Genomic DNA, 21,224 nt, shown 5'->3' with positions numbered 1-21,224 from the left:
GCAGCATCCTGCTGACGGTATAATGACTGTCCTCACAGCTCTGACTGACAGCATGAGTTTGAGTAGTGTTCAGCCTGACAGGTGCTTTCTAGGTCAATTACAAAATATTTTTATGAGAGAAAACACAGACAACTCTTAACACGCAGCACCAATCAACTCTGCACTCAAGAGTACTGATTATATAAGAAAGAGAACACAACTTCAAATTACAGGTAGAGGGTGATTTAATCCATTGCAGTAAAAAAAAAAAAAAAGTAAATGCAAAAGAAAAACAATGTTTAAGTAGGCAGATGAGCTTCAAAGCTGCATGGGCAGTAAATAAATATACATCCAAATAATTAAATAATCGCAGTACATAAGAATCAGTGAGTGAAATGTGATTGTATTCAGAATATATACTGGTAGCGGATTTTCAAAAACTTTAAAACTTTATTTTTTTTCTTTTAAACACAGCTTTAAGCAGCCCCTAAATTTCACCTGAATAAGAAGCATGTCTTTGCATTTTGTTGACAGCAGAAAGAGTTTAAGCAGTTTAAAACCACGCTTGTGTTCTGTGAAGTTAGATTTGCAATATTCAGCAGCAACTGTTAATAAAAAAAAAAATAAAAAATACAATTTCATGTATTAGCTGTGAGTTGAGCGCCATCCACTGGTGGCCAAATAAATTAAGACAAAAAGACTAATATTAGAAAGTGTGTGGTATCTAAGTTCTCTATTATTTACAAGCAGTTTAGTAAAAATATTCTTCTTAATATACAGATTTTGTCACTCTAGCTACAATAGATAAAACCCTGAATCACATTTTACATTGATTAACTGTGAAGTACACACAGTGGACCACATCTGGTGAAACTGACAGAGATTGAATTAATAGAAATAACACCTGAAAAGACAATTATTTGGCATTGAGCATATTGCTGAGAGTCCCTGAGTTAGTCCAAGCACCCGGTGACTGAAGTCATTCTTAATGTGTACAGTATGTAAAAAAAAAAAAAAAAACATTAGCAGTGCAGACTTAACAGGAAACAGTTTTCACACAAGTTCAGTGGTATCTCTGTGCTGAGTACAAGTAATCAATTACAATGCAATGGAATTCAAAAGGAGAGACGAATTATTACAGGTTGTGCAAGGAACAACAGTGAGCTATACAGTGAAAATGTTCTTTTTGGCCCAGGTTTAGCTGAACTCAGAGACCTGACAGGAAACGGCTCAGTTGAAGGAGCTTATAATGCTCTATCCGCCTTCACCCCACGGGTTCCTGGATGGTCTAACCCTTCACAGCTCCCCACGGCTGCAGACTGGCCTGAGGCAGGATGAACTGCGGAGATGGCTGCGGCAAGATGTAGTAGCCAAATACCTGCTGGGGCGGAGGCGGTGGAGCCGGAGGTGCGCACACTGTGGTGAGGAACACTGGAGCGCCCTTCTTGTACTGAGGCCAAACTGGTGCAGGGTGGTAATAGTACTGGAGGCTAGCAGGGAGCTGAACAGTGAGAAAGATTGGAGGGAGAACAAGAGATTAGCAGTGATGGTGGATTTTTTTTTCTAGAGCATATAGGACTGAAACATGGGAATAACTTAAGAGCAGCAGCAGCTTATACCCAAAATAAATCCATTTCCAAAATCAAGATATCCATCATAAAGCACATCTTATGTTTTTGGTTACAGACTGAGACTGGGAAATCCCTGAAACACATCTATAAACACCTTTTTCCTTATTACAATGTGTATTAAATCATGAGACTGCCGTACTGAATCAAACCAACACGGTTGTAAACTGTTGCACCTCTATTATTTCTGCATAACTTAAGGAGGTTGGGTTTATTCTATATTTTTCGTATTTCCCACAAATCCTGTAAAAAGACCAAAACCACCAAGCCTCAGATCATTTTTCAACACTTTCTGACTTCCCTGTCCTGTCTGTGGCACTAAACCACAAGCCCAGTTGTCCCTACTTAAGACGAAACTCTTTAAAAGAGCTGGTTACAAATACTGTGTTTATTTAAAAAAAAAAAAAAAAAAAAAGATCAGTAACTTCCTAAAACAACAGGGCACTGTAGTTTTTTTTTTTTTTTTGCAACTGTTACTGAAAAAAGAGCAATAGGTGCATTTGTTAGGGACAATTTTCAGCTGCAGATTAATTTAATCAGCCTTATCCTTTTAATTCTCAAATACAAATTTTTTGTCCTTTTAAAAAAAAAAAAAAAAAAAAAAAAAAATTTACCAAATTTCTGACGTATTTGATCTTATTTGGTCCTTCTCCCTGTCGCTTGCGAATCCTGGGTACCATCATTATTGTGTAGGTGTCGCCTTCTGCCGCATCCTTCTTGACAACTTCCTTCTCCTCTTTTTCTTGCTCTCCCTCCATCGCGCCCTCCCTTGCCTCCTCCTCCGTGTCACTCGACGCGGTGGAACCACAATCTGAAGAGGTAGCAGAGTGGTAATCTGACGTGTCCAGGTTTATCGAGTCATCCTGTTCTCCCTTCATGCCTTCCCTCCCCTCCTCTTCGTCTTCGAAACTGGTTATAGTGAAGGGCCTGCTGTTCTCTCCAGATCTGTGAAGAGAAATTAGATTATTTTCAACCACACTCAAGTCATTTTGCATGTATCTGTCGCCCCCTATTCCTACTTCTTACTTCCCACGTTGTTATTCATCATTTCACAGAATACACCATGGCGACACTTACTCACAATTCTTGGCTAGACTGAAAATGCCTCGTTGTTGTTGAAGCGTGCCTGTCTGTGTCATTCTTTGCCTGTGCCTCAGCAGGCCACCCAGTGACTCACCTCGCACACACCTCCAGTGGGTCGATCCACACTGTGATCTCAGGCGGTAGGCCCAGCTCAATGGCTGTGAGCTCACTCTCCTCACATGCCTTCAGGACCACTTCATCGCAGAGCACGCCGTTATTTACACGAATGCATCTGTGAAGGATTTAAATGTTAAAGATTCTGTGTTTTCTCCCTCTGTAATGCGGCGACATAAGGTGATCTTGGCTGAGAAAACCATTACATACAATTGCAAATGTGTGGAGTTAAGTTCTGGGTAATTACCTGTATGCCTGCCCTTTGCTGGGGCAGTCGGGGTACCAGTGACCCTCATATTTGTCACATAAAAGTTTCTGCAGCTTCTCAGAAAACAATTCTGCTTTGGCTTCATCGAGCTTGCCACGTGCCACAACCAGGCGTTTGAGGAAGTTGACTCCAGCCTTCACCTCTCTTTTCATGATGTCTGCAGAAAACGAAGATAAAAAAAAGAAAAAAAGAAAAAGAAAGATCAGCTGAGGCTGTCAACAAAATTCTTCTTGGTGTTTCTGTGGGTCTGTATGACTGTGGCTCTGTAATCACTTGCCACACTCACACTTTTTTTCTTTTTTCTCAAACCAAAGCCCTGAGAAGCAAAGTGATGTGAGTTTTTGGTAACAGACTATGACTTCCCTCCGATGAGATGTTGGTATGAGTAGGAACTGTGCAGTGATAACAGCACTTCCCTGTGCAGTTACCCCCGAGCCTTATATTTTTATGACCTCCAGGTGAGATCTGCGTTAAGCATGTGCAAAAGACAAGCGGGGATTTAGCGCTCTGTCAACACAGAGCCATGTTCGTAAAGGCTAAAGTTTGTATACAGGCAAACAAGATGCAAATTAGCACTGCTGTGTTGAAATGTAGGTATTTTGACATGCAAATCCAATGAGCTCACTGTGCTGTTTATCTACTGATAGCATGTCTGTTTGGGTTGAGTGCCAGTGTCAGCCTGACCAGGTGAGAAGAGTGTGCTTAGTTCAGGCCAAGGCAATTCAAACTTTGCAGAGTGTCCCTGACGAGAAAGTCGTGGCTTGAACTTTGAGGTCCAGACAGCGATTTGTTATTGTGGCTTGAAACACACCACTGTTGCTTCAGGCTGTGTAATGTGTTGTGAGACAAAATTACTATTATGCCCCGAGACATGTAGCCACAGCCGTCCCTTAAGAGCAGTGATGAACCTGTGACACAACAACTCAAGAGTAGTAGTAACTTTAAAGCCCTAACAGATATGTTTTGCCATTACATTAACTTTGAGAGCATCAGTGTGTTATCAACAGCAGCTTTGATATTCCAGTCAGTCATTAGTTTGAATGGTAAACAGGTTCAAATGACATATTCTTCACGTTATTGTTGTTTTTGCGGCCTCCTCGGTTATATAAACTCTGTTTTGCTGTCCATCGTGCAACAGCTAAATATGTTCATTCCAACAGACTCAACCAGGAGAGGGCCATAAATCTTGCAACATGCTAACCTGCAGGATGTAATTTTGTCTGACACACACACATGCACACAAGTTTTTCTGGTAGATCTTCCAGTCTGGGACTTCTGCTGCGAGTGTGAAGAATGTTAAAGTGGCCTTGTACTTGAATTCCTGCTAATACAGCATTAAAGAAAGGGCTACAGGAATTCAAAAAAGATAGAAGTGTTTCTGCTGACAGAGCCAATAGAGGATGTCTCTAAGTGCTTTGGGTTTGGAAAACATTAAAGCCTCTCAAGTCAACACTCAACATGACTAACTAGCCTTTTTTTCCCTCTTGATCTTTACTATCCAGGATTTATGTTGTTTAGAGTCATTTTGTGAATAAGATGCAAAATAGTTTAGTAGTTTAGTTAGTTTATGAAAAACTCTCAAAAGTTTTACTTTATGTAATAGCAGTGTGGTATAGGTCAGTGTGATTAAATTAATTAATATGAATATCACATGAGTTGTTTGAATCATGCATCTCTGTTTGGTAAAAAATAAAGAAAATGGCTGTCAAAAATTCTTAAAGCCCAAAGTTGACATGTTAAAACAACTTGTTTTGGTCAACAAATAGTAAAAAAGAAATTCAGTTTACCATCATACAGGACTAACAAAACTAGTAAATAGTGATAATTGAGAAGCTCTAACCAGTCATTTTGTTTTTATTATTTGTTCTTAAAATTTATTGTTTCAAGTTAAATTTCAGGTATTCAGTTAATCGACTTATTTTATGATCCTTCTTTAAGATGAAGGATTAACTGTTGTTTTATGGATTGAGAAAGTTGGGTTTTTTTGTTTGTTTTTTTACTAGATAACCCATTTAAAAACCTGTTGGATTACTGTAAAAGTACATTGTCACAAAGCTGAGACAGACTGTTGACGTTTTGGAGATACATAGTTTTCACAGGACAATACGCAACACTATTGAAAATGTTTTCTTCTGATTATCACACCATCACTTTTGTTCTTTGTGGCCAGGTGTTCACTGACAACATGTAACATCCCACATATCAATACTGATTCGGTTTAGCGTGAGTCATGTTTTCAACTGGATTGCATTATGCCATGTTAATGATGAATGTTTGTAGATACTAGAGGAACTAAAGCAGATTAACATCACTGATGGTGTCTGTTTTCTCTGATTAGGGAGTAGTGTCGTGCCTTTGATCTAATCAGAGGCTCGGTAATGCCCTCAAAGAAAAAAGTTTACAGCCATGAGGAGCAGAGGTGTGCTTCATGTTTACTGTATGTCTGTTTACTGAACAATGACCTACTGCCATTATCACAGACTCTGCTGATACTGTTTTGATTCTACATATGAAGACAACAACTTGACCCATTTGCAGACTGAGATGTGCCCCTGCTGCCTACAGTGCAGTTTCAAGCTTTAAGCCAACATAGATAGACACACAGACACACAGACACACACACACAACAACTTGTTGATGTCCTCAATGTGTGTTCAGCATGCCATAACCTCACATGCGTTTCCCAGAGCAGCCCTAAACAGACATGTCCCCTTACAATCAGTGTACTCAGGTCTGAACAGGGGGTTAACAGGTGAGAGGCCTTTTGTCTGGTTTCGTCCACACTCACTTGAGGTGACAACGAAACTTTGTTCTCGCGTCTGCGTGAAACAAAGGACACACAACAAAGAAGTAAAGACACGACCATGCGACCCAAGGAGGGGGACACGTGTTTGTGCGTGGCTGGTTTCGGACATCCATTCCAAACAGAAAAAGAAAATAAACGAGCTACGACTAGAGCGAATTCACCCACCACCCTTTGCTGTGACAAAGGAAACTTGACGCTACTTGCTGGAAATAACGCATTCGGGTTTTCTGAGTGCGGAAACCCCCCGGTGGAAATTTAGAAATTTAGTAGAAACACATCGACGGCTGTATTTTCGGTACAGAAGATACACTATTGAGTTAGCCCAGCTAAACAGGGTCGTTTAACACTATTTTGAAGGCTGTACTTTTAAAAATGCTCCGTTTGGAAGAGTAAGAAGTGAGTTAGTAGGCTACAAAAACCGTTCGGGGTGAAACACCAAGGTAATAAACAGTTAAAAAAAAAATAAATAAAAAATAAAAATAAACATAAAAAATAAACTGAAAGAGCCATAAAAGCCAGCGACAGACTCGAAATAAAACTGTAACAAAGTAGCTAATGAACGTTAATTACAACAACATTTACAGTAATAACAAAATACGTTTAAAGGCAAAACAAGACGCTCAAAAGTTGAAAAACAACACAAAATAGTACTCACGGTGAAAAAACAGAAGGAAACAGTACAGTGTGTGAATGTCCAGCGGTCGGTGCGTGTCCTCGGCTCCTTCTCGTATCGTGGCTGCGTGTCTCTCCTTGCTGATGTGTAAGAGTTATTATGGTCAGCACATGTTGCTTCCTTGTTCTCTGCTCGCGGGGCTTGCTGCAACACAGACGTAACTTTACCGTCAGCGTGACTCACTTCCTTTACTCAGCGGCGTGAGCAAGAGCTGACTGGCTCCCGGCAAGAGCGACACCCCGCCCGGTCCAAATATGGACAAGCAAGGTAAACAGCTGAGTGGGGGATTTTGCTCTGTTTCAGTTACGGTACGTTTCTTCGTCCCTTCAAAGCGCAACAGTAATTTCAACTGTCCTCTTATGACATTTGATGTAATACCCGCGTTTGTCCCTTATTGTGAGTCTATAGTAAGCTATTGTTGTCGAAGCTGAGTGTGTGTTTGGCTGAAAACTGTGGGATTTTGGTGACCTTACTTTGGTTCCACTTCCACTTTCTAACAAGGCACCCTTTATCAAATATGTATATTATTGTAACCAGTCAATTTTCATTACGTCATTTACTTATTTTTTTATTATTTAAAAGCCTGTAATAACAACAATACCAGTAAAAGTCTTGCATTAAAATAAGTCTTATCAACAAAAAGGCCTTGAAGTCTTAAAAGTACTCATTGTGCAACAGAATCTTTTATGCTGCAGTATAAAAATACTCCATTACATGTACAAGTCCACCATTAATGTTGTGGTGGATTATGGTGAGACTACTTCTAACTACTTTATATAGTGCTGGATAGTCTGATCTATAAGCACTTAAAAATGGGTGTTTTGAAAGGTGGAGCATGGTTTATTATCATTATTATTTTTGATTTTTGATCCATTTGTAAAATCTCCATTTCCAAAGTACCATGGCTAACAAATAAATGTAGTGAAGTAAAAAGTAAAAATATTTCCCTCTGAAATGAAGTTTAGTGAAAGTATATAGAAGCAGAAAATAGAAATACTCAAGGAATGTACGTATACTTCAAAACTGTCCGTCTTACCATCATTTTGAGTTGTTTTTTTCAGCGGTCAAAGAATTCCTTATCCAAGTCAATGTGTCAATACCACAATGTAAAAGTGCTCTACTACAAGCAAGAGACTTTTACTAAAGTTTTACTTATGAGAAATACTTAAAGTAAAAGTACTCATTATGCACTCTTATTATTTTGTTAAATAATTATAATTATTTATGCATTTTTAATGTAGCAAGTTGAATTGCGGTTTCACCATGTTCCTATAATGTCTTAAATGTGTTTTTGGTTCAGTGCATTTCTTATGTTTCACACAGAATTGTTACCATTTAGTTTATCTGAGCAGCTTTTCAAAAATTGTCCCCCATACTGCACTTCCATGTTACACACCCAGTGCTCTTTTGACCACAGAGCTCCAGACATAACAAGGTGTGAGTCAGGGCGTTTAAAGCTCAATAAAGTATCCATAAATACCAGCAGTTCACAGCAACACAGACTGAAAGACTACAGCTCTAATTCATACAGAATACGCTCATCAGATTAACAAGATAGTGTTGTACAGGAGTGTTTCTTTTTCTCTTCATATGTATACGTAGATACATATATACAGTGCATTCGGAAAGTGTTCAGACCCCTTAAAATTTTCACATTTTGTTGAGGAGATGGGTGACGCTTCCAGAAGCAGCAATCTGGGATTTATGGCAGCATGGCCAGACGGAAGCCTCTCCTTAGTGAAGTCTGTGAAAGTTGGCATAAAAGCTCCTAAATGACTCTCAGACTGTGGAGAAAGAAGTCTTATAAAAGTGTCATGTTTGGAGGAAATAGACATTGTAAAGGAATTTTCCAGAGATGCACGTATGGATGATCAGTATAGAGGGCACAGAGTTTATGTGAGGCCCTTAGGTCAGGCTGCACCTAAATCTTATGGGAGGAGACGCTCAGGCGGACATAGCTGTGTCTCTTCAAGCTGATAACAGAAGACCTTGGATGGTCAGTAACAAACGACTCTCTTTTATTTAACCAGCAATATGGGTATGTGTAAATGTGACTTGATTGTTATGTTTAAGGAACCAATAGAATGCCCACACATCCTTTTGGAATGTGAAGAAACTGAATAAAGACTAACCACAGGGGACCTCTCAGCTGGAATTGAGGTGGCATCATGCACAGCAACATGTATTGATGATACTTCTGTTCTCCTTGGCCAAGCTTCAATAAACATCCTCAACGTAATGTAGATCCTGGGCTCCATCCCATTTTTTTCATAGATGCCTTAACCATGTATGATAAGAATCTTCCTATCAGACATGACACTTGCTCCCAACTCCACACATGATCTCTGTAGCTCAGTCACAGTGACCATCAGGTTCTTGGTCAACTCTTGTACCAAGTCCTTTCTCCCCCAATGGTTCAGATTGGCCAGGTGGCCAGCTATGGAGGCCACTGGGCTCTTGGGAACCTTCAGTGCAGCAGATTTTTTTTTTTTTGTATCTTTCCCCAGATCTGTGCCTCGACGCAGTCCTGTCTCTGCAGGCAGTTCCTTTGACCTCATGCCTGGTTTTTTGCTCTGATATGCAGTGTCAGCTGTCAGCCGAGGGTGTGTGCCTTTCCAAATCATGTCCAGTTAGCTGAATATACGACAGGTGGACTCCAATCAAGGTGTAGAAAAAATGGAAGTGGTCTGAACACCCCTGAATGCACTGCATATATACTGTACATTGCACTTGCAGGTTGCTTTGCTTTCACCTTCTGTTTAGTTCATACCAAACCAGTTCAACAGGGTTTAAATCTCTGCTGGTCTTCCATCATCTGAAACTGCTGTCTAGTTCTTTTCTTCTAATGTTTGGGGTCATTATTCTGCTGTCAGAGGGTTTAAAAGTCATTAACAAAAGTTGAGGCACCAGAAGGAATTGTTTGCATGAACTTTCAAGGCTTCATTTACTTCCACTGCTGCAGCAAAGCTTTAAGTCGATTTCTTAGTCCCTACATGATTGTACATGATTTTTCAGTTTTTGGTGACCTATGCTTCTACATACATCACATACAGTATAGTGCCTATTACTAATGTGTTTGTGTGTAAGCAGCATTTAACTTTTGCAGTTGTTGGAGCAGTGTGATCAGTATAATGACAGTGTAACAGTGCATCCTGTTTTATCAGTCAATCATATGTTTTTTCTATAAAATCTGAATGTACAGAATAACTATAGCTGCGAATATAAATGTGTTGGAGTGAAAAGTAAAACATTCTATATTTCCCTATGAAATTAAGAGCAATAAAGTGTCAACATGGAAATATTCAAGGAAAATACAAATTCCTCAAAACTGTATTTAAGTGCAGTGCTTAAGCAATTAGTTCTTTTGCACCACAGTTTTTTTTTTTTTTTTTTATGTTGATCAATGTGTTGTATTTCACAGCAAACCAGACAGTGTTTGTTTCTCTCTGTGACCACTAGAGAGCAGGCTGGTTTCTTTTTCTCAAATTTTATCCAGTTGAAAGTCTAAAACACAAAGTCAACCACGTTAGAAACTCTAGTTTCTTTCTGTATCTTCATTGCTTCATAATCATATATCACTTTTTTATCAGGATTTATCAGGTATGATAAACCCTTTGTGCCTTAATAGACCATCATTCCTGCATTTACACATTTTTTTAGTCAAATACCCGTATCAGGCAGAAATTCAGTTTGAAATTATTTCTTTTTGCAGGACTTTTGTAGACACTGTAGAAATAAAGACAGTTTCTCAGTGTTATTTCATTATTTCTAAGAGTACTTTTTGTGTTCGTTCTGAGAACACTTTACTCTCATTTCTCTGTATGTTCTTCCTCTCTGCTCTAAACACCTGTATGCCATTTTTTACTTTCTTTCTTATCACTCGTTTACTCATTAATCGCTTTATTTCTTTCTTTGTCCATTTAGATTTTCATTTTTCCTGCTTTCCTCCTCCACTGTGTGGTCATGTCAGTGCCGGTAGGTTGAGGACAGTGTTTCAAATCCGTGTGGATTTTTCTTCACTCCTTCCTCTACTGGATCACACTCCCCTGCCCCAGATGCCAACTCAAGAGTAAATTATTGCTGCGGGTATGTAAGAGAGAGATAGAAATAGATAGACATAGAGAGACACGAGGGGGTTGCAATGAGAGAAGTAGAAAGTGCTGAAGAGTGGGTGTCTTTTGTATTGATTAGCATTGCTTTGGCAACTGATGGAAATTAAATTGCCTTCTCTGTCTTTGTTTCCCCTCTGTCTCTCTGTCTCACTCTTGTTGACCTCCTTCCCACTCCAGCTCTCTGAGCTGAACCTCTGCTGGCAATTCCTGTTGTTAGCTCTAAGACTGACTGCATTACAGTGTCTTTAAACAAGCAATTAATTTTCTCAAAGAGTCACAGGTCGTTCTTTCTTTCTAATCCTGATGTTGCTTGTCAGACCCCACAGCTTCTGCAGAAGTTTCTCCATCTGAAAACGATTGATTTTCCTTTTCAGTGTGTCATCTGTGATCCTCAAACACTGGTGAGTATTTTGCTGCAATAATGGTAGCCTAGACTGGGATACTTCATACACACACACACACACACACACACACACACACACACACACACACACACACACACACACACACACAACACACACATTTCATGTACATATTTCCTCACAAGTGTCATGATTTTGTAGATAAGTACTGGAAATGAAACCACTTGACCTCGAAATGTGATCATTCTTTTTCAGGAACAGGCACTCTCTGAACACGTCTGGCAGTATCAATGAAGCCCACGCGCATACACCACAAGTAGCCTGCTACGCCTTTAAAAACATATTGATTTTTCTCTTTCGCAGGGAGCTTAATGTGATCGATCGGCCAGGCCTTTTCAAGATCAGCGCCAGTATAAGCATCTCTTCCCCTAACACACATGCTGCCTCTTTCCCCTCAGGTAATGATTGTCCTTGAGCTGGGGGAATAGTTTGTCTGCATTTAGAGAGAGAAGTGTTTCTCGTGGCATCCAGTCCCACTCCCTCCTCTCTGGTGCCCAGTAATGTGCTTAAGTATGGAAGGTATATTTGACTCTTTAACAAAAGGTATGAGCGAATGCAGCACACACCTCCTTTGACCTTTATCATCCACCCACCCCCACCCCCCCAACCCACCCTTCCTCTCCACCTCTCAGTGGGTCGATACCTATTTATATTTGCAATGCATTAGACCAGTGCTCTCTTTTTAGATTGAAAAAGTTGGCTTTGCTCAGTTTGGTGCCTCACACCAACAAGAAGCTTTTTATGAACGTGCTGCACCTTTTTCTGTGTCTTTTTAAGGCATATTAAGATCGGCATAATCACAGTCATCTGTCTGGTTAGCTCTTTAAGAAGCAAAAACTATTCTAGAGGGGTCATGAGGTGGTTCACAAGAAAAGACATTTCTTCTTCTTAAAGTTATATTTGAGAGGGAACATTAACTCTTGACCTTGAAAAGCAATATTTGAAAAGAAATTCAGCTTTTAGGCCAACATGGGCGAGACAATAACACCTTAAACCTGCATTAACCACTTTTTGGCCACTTGGGGGCAGTGGAAACAAGCTGTACACACAACACTGAAATACATTCAATAAGTTGATGCGATGAACTTGTTAGCAAATGGTTGCTTGTTTATACCTCCAATAGACATGGAGCAACATTATCTTTCATTTGGAACCGTGTTTCTGGCCACCTGATGAATGTAAGTCCAATATTCACTCTCTTTTAGAGTTTAGCTTTGTTTTTGGTCTCAACTTTGAGGGAAATATCTGGTGATTGCTAAATGGCTAAATTCACCAGCTAGTTACAAACTCTATTTGTCTGCAGATGGTGCTGAGCAGGTAATGTAAATTGGGTTTTTAGTTTTCAGTTTTTATCTCTGAAAACAGCAACCAAGAAATACAGAACAGCAAGCGGAGAGACGCTATAAAAAGTTCCTATACTGCAGAGGGGAACGCTGCTGAAAATTTGGACATTTACAATTCCGTGACAGCTGGGAAAACTCCCTGTGGTGAGATTGTTCTGTTGTGTGAAACTGGAGAGTTTTACCTTTTCAGGACCGAAACCAAGAAATTAATCTGAGGAGGGTACATCATTCCTTGGTTGAACTCCTCAGAGCTCATACATAAACACGTGGAACCTGTGAGAGGTGTCCTGAGAAGGAACTGGTTGACAATAAAGGGTCATAAACCAAAAAGGTTGGAACCCATGGTCTATGGTGCGAAATGCAAACCCTTTACAGATATTACATCAATTAATGCAATTAACACATGCCAAGTAAACACCTAATTACCTACTGAAGTTTTTTTTCACAAATTCTTAAATATAGATAGTTACTTATTTTTTATATATATATATATATATATATATATATATTGGAGGGAAAACTGTCCCAGACTTGCTCCCAGACTTGCACATGGCCCCAAACTGTTAGGGTTCAAGTGCTGTATGTGCATGTGATGTTGACATATTCCCTCCCCTCATGTTTTCCCTGTAGATAAGACAGCCTTACATCCACCCTTAAATTTTGTTGATCTAAGCCGTAGACAGGATTAAATCAGCAGGAAAGCCATTTCTCACCAGATTTAATTTGGTTGGTGACTTTTTAATTGCCTATATTTCAGCTCCTCTCCTTGGTTCAGACAATCGCAGTCTAAACACAACATACATTACAGTGCTAACCATCTTCTAAGTGCATTAGGAATAAACAATACAACACAGAAAGGGATAAAACAGAGTAAAAGTAATAAATATATCAATAATTGTAGAATATACTGTATATTATTTCAACAAACTTTGAGTGCATGACCTTTCAAGTGTCTTCCTGCTCGTACCAAACTTTTGCCCTATATTCAAAAAGCTTGCAAATCACATTTCCTGGTGTTTGAAAATAATTTCAGAGATAAACTCCCTTGAATCCCTCAAATTTCCTCCCACCTCACTTTTGATGTTTTCAAACTTAAATGTGAAGCCCTCATCTGGCTGAGTGAGGAATGAGGTGGAAAACTATGGGATTTACCAGCAATATTTTGTTTTCCCTTTGCATAACTTAGTCACACATTGTTTTTCCAGATCTGTAATTTACCAGTAATTTCCTATGAAGTTTCCTGGAAATAACAATGTAATGATACTATTAAAAATTAGGAATTTCCTTGAAAGAGAAGCTTCATCTAAACCCAAGTAAATATTAATTCACTATATTATTTGAAACTTTATTGACCATAGTTATTGAATTATATGCTTTCTCTGTAGAGTTTCCAGGTCATGCTATGCTAACTGGAATAATTTAACTGAACATCTCTTTTTTCCCTATGATTACTTCCAAATTGCATAATTCTTTTCAGAAAACCTACTTGAAATTATTCAAAAATTATGCACCCATTTCCCGTTAAAGTGATACCTCACTTTATGGAGATATGTATCACTTATTCACAGCTATGAATGCTTGAAGGCCGGTTGATATTATTTCCCTTATATTTACTTATTTGTCTGTTGTTTTGTTTAATCTTGTGTGTAAATGTTATAAAACATCTTCCATTTACACAAGACTTTAATTTTTGGGAGTATGATGTAAGACATGTTCACAAATCTAAAGTCCACTGTGGAAACTCTGGCACTTCATAAATGTTCAGGAACTACTTGTATAATGTTAAACAATTTAACATATGCAAGTCTGTGCTGTTAGAGGCGTAGGGTGGTTCAGTTTACCGTGTGCCCCCGCTGGCCTGTGATCGAATCCTGCCAGAGCTCCTGACTCCCCTCTGTCTCCCCCTCTGCTGTCTCAACAATTAAATCAGTCAAGGTGAGTGCACTGCCCACTCTCTTTTTCTTTTTTTTTCTTTTTTTTTGGAAAAAAAAAAATGGACAAATACATTAAACCATAAGCTGGTATAATAGTTCATTTTATGACAACACAACACAAACAAGTTAGCTTATTATGAAACATTTCACCTGTATGTCAGCAGTTGCCATGGAGATTCTGAGAAGATATGCGGGGCTCTGTTTAATGGTCTGACCTTAACCTTGTACTTTCTCGATTGTGCGCTTTCATGATGTTATAAACACATGGGCATACTTTATACCATAAATCAATGTTTCAACAGCAAGTCCATTCTTATTCCTTTTCGTCAAACATATTAAGCATTGCTTTTGAGATTCACCCCTTGAAAATAATAAGAAAACTTGTGCTCTGATTCAAATATTACTTTTGTGTTTATATGTTGTAGACCTTGTATATTTCTTGAACTGATTTCCAAGTCTCCCATAGCCTTGAACCACCATTTACAAACCTTTCCCCTCCCCCATCTGCATTTCTTTCTCTGCCCCTTTTTGCCCCTCTGTCCTGCTCTCTCTCTCCCTCTCGCTCTCACTCTCTCTCTCTCTCTCTCTCTCTCCCTCTCCCTCTGCCTCTCCCTCTCTCCTGCAAGCTGTGTCTCTTTCCTGTGTGCTGGGGGGCCAACAGAGGGGAAGTACAGCGAGAAAGAAAAGCACTCTCTCAGTTCAAGTGCACGGGCTTAAAGACACAGCTGGCTTCAACAAAGGGGGAATATGACAAGGGGAAAACAGTCGTGGAAAGGCAGAATAATGACCTACTGACAAGGCGGCTGTGTACATAGAGACAGTACAGGGATCATTTCACAAAAAAGAGGGGGGGGGGGATTATAAAAAATTGTGAACAGGAAAACGCAGAAAAAATGTCTCCTCCCCTTTTCCTCTCTCCACGTCTACTCCTCCTATTCCCTCCCACCTTCCTTTCTTTCAATCTCTGTCCCTCCCTCTCTCCTCTCCTTCATTCCTACCCTGCATGTATGCGCGTACACACACACACACACACACACACACACACACAGACACACATACACACACACAGATACACACACAATGACTGATGCCTTCTCCCTCCTTCTCATGCATTCTCCGTTTTCGCAGCTCTCTCTGCACCACTCAGACTTTTGTGTGCTTGTCCTCTTGGTATGGCGTATGGTGGAACCGGTTCTACGCAGCTCCAGCACATGCTACCCCAGCCACAAACTGAGCAACAGCAACAGCAGCAGCAGCAGCAACAGCAGCAACAACAGCAGCAGCAGCAGCAGCAGCCGCCGCTCCTCCTGCCTCTCACTTTACTGCTTGTGACTTTATCTGCTTGCCTTTCCCAATGGTACTTTTCCTCACGGTGCTGATTTCCTTTGTCCATAAGGCATGTTTCCCTTCAAAGTCCTGAGCGTGGAGGGGTGAGGAAAAGAGAAGCCGTGTCTGAGGAAAGGGGAGATGAGGGAACAGCGAATAAAATGTGACGAGGCTGGAGTGAAACAGAGATGCAAGGCTGCAAGTCAAGAGGGAAAGCACTAACTCGAGAGTGAGGAAGAGGGGACAGAGAGAAGGAATCAAGTTGGAGAGAAACGCGGGAAAAGGTAAAAAAAAAGAAGGCAGACTTATGCAACACAAGCTGGAATTCTCTTGTATTTTGTCATTTCCCTCTTGAACTGTTATTTCGAAAGAAAAGTAATCATATATTTCTGTCTTTTATTGTTTTCGCTGTCTATCTCGTCTTGATTTCTGTTCTCGGCTCTGGTTTGGTTTCTGCTGGTTTGTGTACCTAAAGTCATTTTCCTTCCTCCCACTCCCGCTGGAACATTTCCCCTGTCTCCACGCTTCTCCCATAATCCAGCCCTGCCTTTTATCTCCTGTATTTGCTAGACAGAATATGTATGTTGCTGAAAGAGTTCTTGCCTGAAATCAAGCTCAGTGTTAGTCAAAGGCTCAGGCTGCTTTTGGGGCCCAGTCGTGAGGACGAAGGGGAAGGAAGAACGGGGTCGGGGCACTCACTTTTGTGCCATTATTCTGCGTCAATCACTGTCTTTGTAAATCTTTTCGTGCACAGTGTTGGAGTATGCGCTTACTGAGTGAATGTTTGTGGCCTAGTTTTGGTTCTGAGTTTCAGCTGATATGAAACTGTTAAAAAGATGACACAAAGTATTTGAATTATTTGGCCATCATCCTCCCTGCTCTGGAATTGACACGTCCCACCCTCCACTTCCCCTTACTGTTTGTTTGCGGTCTCAGTATGTGTCTCTGTTATGCTGCACATGACCAAGCCTCATATCTGTATGTCTCTCAGCGTCCACTAACACCGAACTTCCTTCTTTGAATACCTTTTTAAGCTTTGTGTCCACGCCGCCCTCAGCTCATCCTCGCAGTCCTGTGTGTTCTCTGCCTTGCCTCCATTGTTTCATATCGACAAGTTAGTGTCGTCCTCCGCATGTGCTCTCGAGGACCTGTGATATATCCTCGTTCTGTCCATGACCTTAACAAGCCTGTCCCTCTCCATGGAGACCCGACACAAGCTCTCAGTCCCTGTACCCCCCGACTGCAGGCAAACAAACTCAAAAATACCCCAGTTGTCTCCAGGCCAGGGTGCGCCATTTGGCAGAGGGCAGAAATAAGGTTTTCCTGATCAGTGGATCACAGGGTGCCTGCAGGGATGATGGTAGTCTTGATGGTGTTGATAGAAACAGTCTGAATGCTGAATGTTTAACTTGAGGAGCCAAAGTCTCAGGCAGCCGACCCTGATGACTGGTGGCTGGTTGGTGCCCATAGAGCGGGTGTAGCAGAGGCCGGCTAGTAGAGAAGCACAGTTAAACACGGATGTTTGATTTGCGGTGGAGCATTAGTTAAGATGATTAAACTGAACACATTGTTACATTTTATTACAGATGTTTATGACAGTATCCATGATCGAATAGAGATGATCACTGTGCCGTATTGATCTCAACTTGTGCATGCAGACCATGGAGTCTTGAAGTTGGAATATGTAATTAGGTAGTGAAGTAACCTTAACAAGTTAAATATCAGTAGACACCAAAAACCCTTATTCATTTTGACTATTAACTCCTCTGCCTTCTCAATGCGGAGCTATAAATATACTAAATAACCTCAACACAACCAAGTAAGGGAATGTTCTAATTGTTTTGGAGAAACTCAATATTAGATACTTGAATTTATTGTTTTTTACTTCCTGTATTCAGTAATTTACATCGCTGTGTTGCAGGCCTTGGTCAGTGGTTTATGAAAAGTCTATCACTTAACTTGATGGGTAAGAGCAGAGTTATCATATGGTCTGGACCAGTCCTAACCAAAACACATCCTCCTTTTGAATGCAAAATATTCCATATATATTTTTAAGATAGTTCTATGCAAAAGAAACAGGTGGAACAGATGACATTGCTGTTCATTGTACTGTAGGCAATATGCAATACGTAAGATGGCACATGGACTATTTTCACTATCAAAGGTTCTGCCAATTATTTGTTTGATTGATCAGTTATAATGTCACAACATGGTGAAAACTGCCATAATCACAATTCTACAAAGACCAAGTTGACCAAGTTGTTTATTTTGGTCAACCAAACGATCCAAAACCCAAATATAGTCAGTTTACTATTTTAAAACATCAGCAAATATTCAAATTAGAGAAGTCAGGACTAGTGATTTTTTTTGGCACTTTTGCTCCAGAAGTGACTAAAACAATGAATTTATTAACATTGTAGTTGCCAAGTCATTTTCTGTTGATTGACTAATTGATCTAAACTAATCTTTTCAGCTCAACGAACAAACTTACAACAAGTCATTGAAATGATTTGGATAATTACACAGCATATTGAACTTGATGTGCGGAGCTGATGTTTTGTGTTACCCAGCACTGGGACCTCGATGTGGCATTTCATCCTGCACAACTGAAAGTGTGGCTGCCACAGTTATGTGTTCACCACATTCATCTAGTACCGCTGTTCGAGAGATGTCAGGCGCTAATACAGACTGCTTTTTTTTTTTGCCTCTAATATCAAAGAATTTGTTTTTAGCTTCCTTTAGTGCATTCTTCCAAAGGCTACATCCTCTCCTTCCTTGTATTATTATTGTTTCATTGCTGCTGCTTTTACAAAGTATCATTTAGACATTTACTTATGCTAACGACAAATTCCTCGGAGCACTCTAAATATTTTAGATCAAATGTGATTAGTACAAATATATCTGTGGTTCCTGCACATTTAGTGGATTAAATGTTTCACAATTCATTTTTTACAAACAAACTGAAAACAGAGAATAAGAACACTTTAATGAATAAAACCTATTGATATCTGTTGTGACATTAAGACAGCCTCTAATATCAGAACACTTAAAGCATATGAGGCATTCACTGCATCTCCACAGCACTGCTTCTGAATACTTTGGCAGAAATAATGGATTACCCTGGCTTATTGTACTGACTATGAATGTATCAGTTATTTAGAACCTCTTCAACGTTAGGCCACCACTTACTGATCCCAGCACATCTAAACTTCAGAGTGCAGAGGAAGCCGTTAATGTGTTGCACTTTATAAAACATAACCGTCGCTATCAATTATGTAGTTCTGGTGTGAAAGACACGGGAAAAGGGCCACACACAACAGGCGGCAGGGTCCGGCGTGGAGAGAAAGCACTGCACCATGTGACTGCTGTGGATGTACTAACGCTCTCTCACGGTCTGAGTGAGAGCTATTCCCCCTGGACTCAGTGCTCCAGTTGCATCAGTGTTTGTCTGCCTTCTCTAGGACATGGGGCTGAAATGGGGCTGGAACTGAGAGAGCTCCATCTGGATACCCATAGGGCTTTCCTACTTTATAAGCAGAGCGCTGATAATGTTTCTCTCTGGTGCACAAAGTTTTAACAGTTTCAATTTCGGGCTGATGGGAAGTTCTTGTGTTTTGTTCCTGTTACATGGGGTGCATGTCTTGATATTATTTTGAGGTGCTGGCCCATGTTGTTGATATGGTGTGACATATTATATATTATCAAATATTAAAAAAAGGCCAATTCTGATCAAGATATTTTACTTTTGATACTTTAGGCATGTTTTGTTTCTAATACTAGTAAAAGTTTGAATGTAGGACTTGCAGGACTAGGTATAAGGTCTGAATACGCCTTAATACTTTTTGTTATTTAGGTTTCTGGTACAAGTCTAAAGTCTACTTTTTGTTATTTTACACATCTGGGCTTGACATCTATGTATAGTATATACTTATATTCAGTGTATACTATATACAGTACTTGGACAACAGATTAAAGAAGAGCTTATGTGCAGTAGAGAGCTAATATTAGCGCATCAAACACATATATTGGTATCTGCGTACATGTAAGCCAATTTGAAACACGGAATTGCCACAGATATGTTTGAGCTAGTTTAGAGTGTCACCATTACATGCAGTAGTTTGTCCACCTGAGAACACTGACGAGTTTATTTTACAACTGTTGCATGTTTCGATCAATGCAATACATTATATTCATAATATTTAAAAAAAAATCTTTATGATTTGTGTTTGTGTAAAAAGATGACTATCACCAGACTACAGACCACATGAACTTCAATGTCCCTGTTTAAAATCTGATCTAAAACATGAGCAATACGGTTAAAAAGATAAAAAGTTTTTTTTTTAATTCACTCTGAATGGATATTAGAAGTAATCTTCCATGCCTTTTTAAACTGAAGTAAATATAAATGTTATTAGATGTCTCAGATCACATACTTATACAGCTACAGTTTGTAAGGGTTTTATGTAAATATCTGCATCTGATCAGCCTAAATCCCAAAGTGGGGTTGCAAGAGAGAACAAACGCAGCCAAAACCCATAAATTCTCATTTTTTACCATCATAAAACAGCTACAGCCTCTCCCCACAGTCTCTAAATGATGAAGAGGGGGGAAATCTCAACCATTTTTTCTGATCAAGAGCAAGAGAGCACTTGATTCAGAAAAACATTTTACTTCATTTTCTGGTATCCCAAAGCATTAAGAAGTCACATACTGGCCAGTTTGTGATGACTGTGCTGATGAAGTTTGCCGACACATGATTACATGATATCCGGGTATTGGAGTGCAAATTGCACTCATTTGGTTATGAGTAACTGCACCATGCCGGGTACAATACTGTTTTTCTGTGTGTTTCTCCTCTCTCCCACCACAGTATTAGAATCTATTCCAGTAACTGAGTTGATATCAATGAATAGCTTCCTCATGGAGGGGCCAGGTGGCTGCTTTGTGCATTCAGATGGAGGCAGAGGTGGTGAGGTGGGGGTTAATATTTGCAGGCTGTAGGAATGTGTTTGGAGTCAGCAATGAGAATTCCTCAGTTCTGCATTAGTAGGTCACAGTGTTGCCTCCTACCTCGCCAACTATCTCAGTCCTCTCTTTGCCCCTCTTCCCCCATGTCTGTCTCTTCCGTCTCCCTCTACCACTCCGTCTCGCGTTTGATCTCCGTCTTTATCACCACGTTCCTACGCCTGTCTCATTCTTGATGCATGTCTTTTTCTTCTGTGTTCTGTCTCAAGTTTTGATCCTCATCATCTCCTCTCTCCTCTCAGGCTCTTTAGATGTCTCACAGACATCTTAACAGCCTCAGGAGTTGGGGGTTGGGTAAAAAGCGAGCGATAAGGAAAATGCATGTGAGTGTGATAATTCTAGCACAGCGCTCTCTCCTGCTGGCCTCGTGTCCTCTCCAGTACGTCAGTCATGTATGATTTATGGAGCAGGTTCCTGAGGAATGGGCTTTGTCGATGTCATGAGCCAACAACGAGAATCACAGACACAGAAACCCCCGTCTCTTTGATGTCGTCCTCATTGAGATTTATAT

General features: G+C 40.1%; 1 protein-coding gene across 1 annotated transcript; it reads right to left on the bottom strand.

Moving 5' to 3' along the window:
- Positions 1–219: 219 nt before the first annotated feature.
- Positions 220–6,667, bottom strand: LOC111234040 (maternal B9.15 protein-like). Its single transcript, XM_022761947.1, has 5 exons — positions 6,534–6,667; positions 3,052–3,229; positions 2,785–2,922; positions 2,222–2,552; positions 220–1,480 (listed from the first exon to the last, which is right to left on the bottom strand). Exons 2-5 carry the CDS (start codon positions 3,222–3,224, stop codon positions 1,268–1,270), a joined length of 855 nt encoding a protein of 284 aa, XP_022617668.1. The 5' UTR covers positions 3,225–3,229; positions 6,534–6,667; the 3' UTR covers positions 220–1,267.
- Between the last annotated feature and the right edge of the window lie 14,557 nt (positions 6,668–21,224).

This window comes from Seriola dumerili, unplaced genomic scaffold (genome assembly GCF_002260705.1).
Source record: "Seriola dumerili isolate Sdu_G_001 unplaced genomic scaffold, Sdu_1.0 BDQW01000433.1, whole genome shotgun sequence".
In the NCBI taxonomy this organism is placed as follows: domain Eukaryota; kingdom Metazoa; phylum Chordata; class Actinopteri; order Carangiformes; family Carangidae; genus Seriola; species Seriola dumerili.
The sequence above is the reverse complement of the archived record's forward strand: the minus strand, read 5'-3'. Positions and strand labels throughout refer to the sequence as shown.

Bases quoted from the DNA above. Each gene is read 5' to 3' on its own strand.
- LOC111234040 (XM_022761947.1), bottom strand. From the start codon at position 3,224: ATGAAAAGAGAGGTGAAGGCTGGAGTCAACTTCCTCAAACGCCTGGTT. The intron at 2,553-2,784 runs GTGAGTCACTGG...TTCTCTTCACAG, and splicing joins CCACTGGAGGTGTGTGCGAG to ATCTGGAGAGAACAGCAGGC. The intron at 1,481-2,221 runs GTAAATTTTTTT...CTCACTGTTCAG, and splicing joins TCAAATACGTCAGAAATTTG to CTCCCTGCTAGCCTCCAGTA.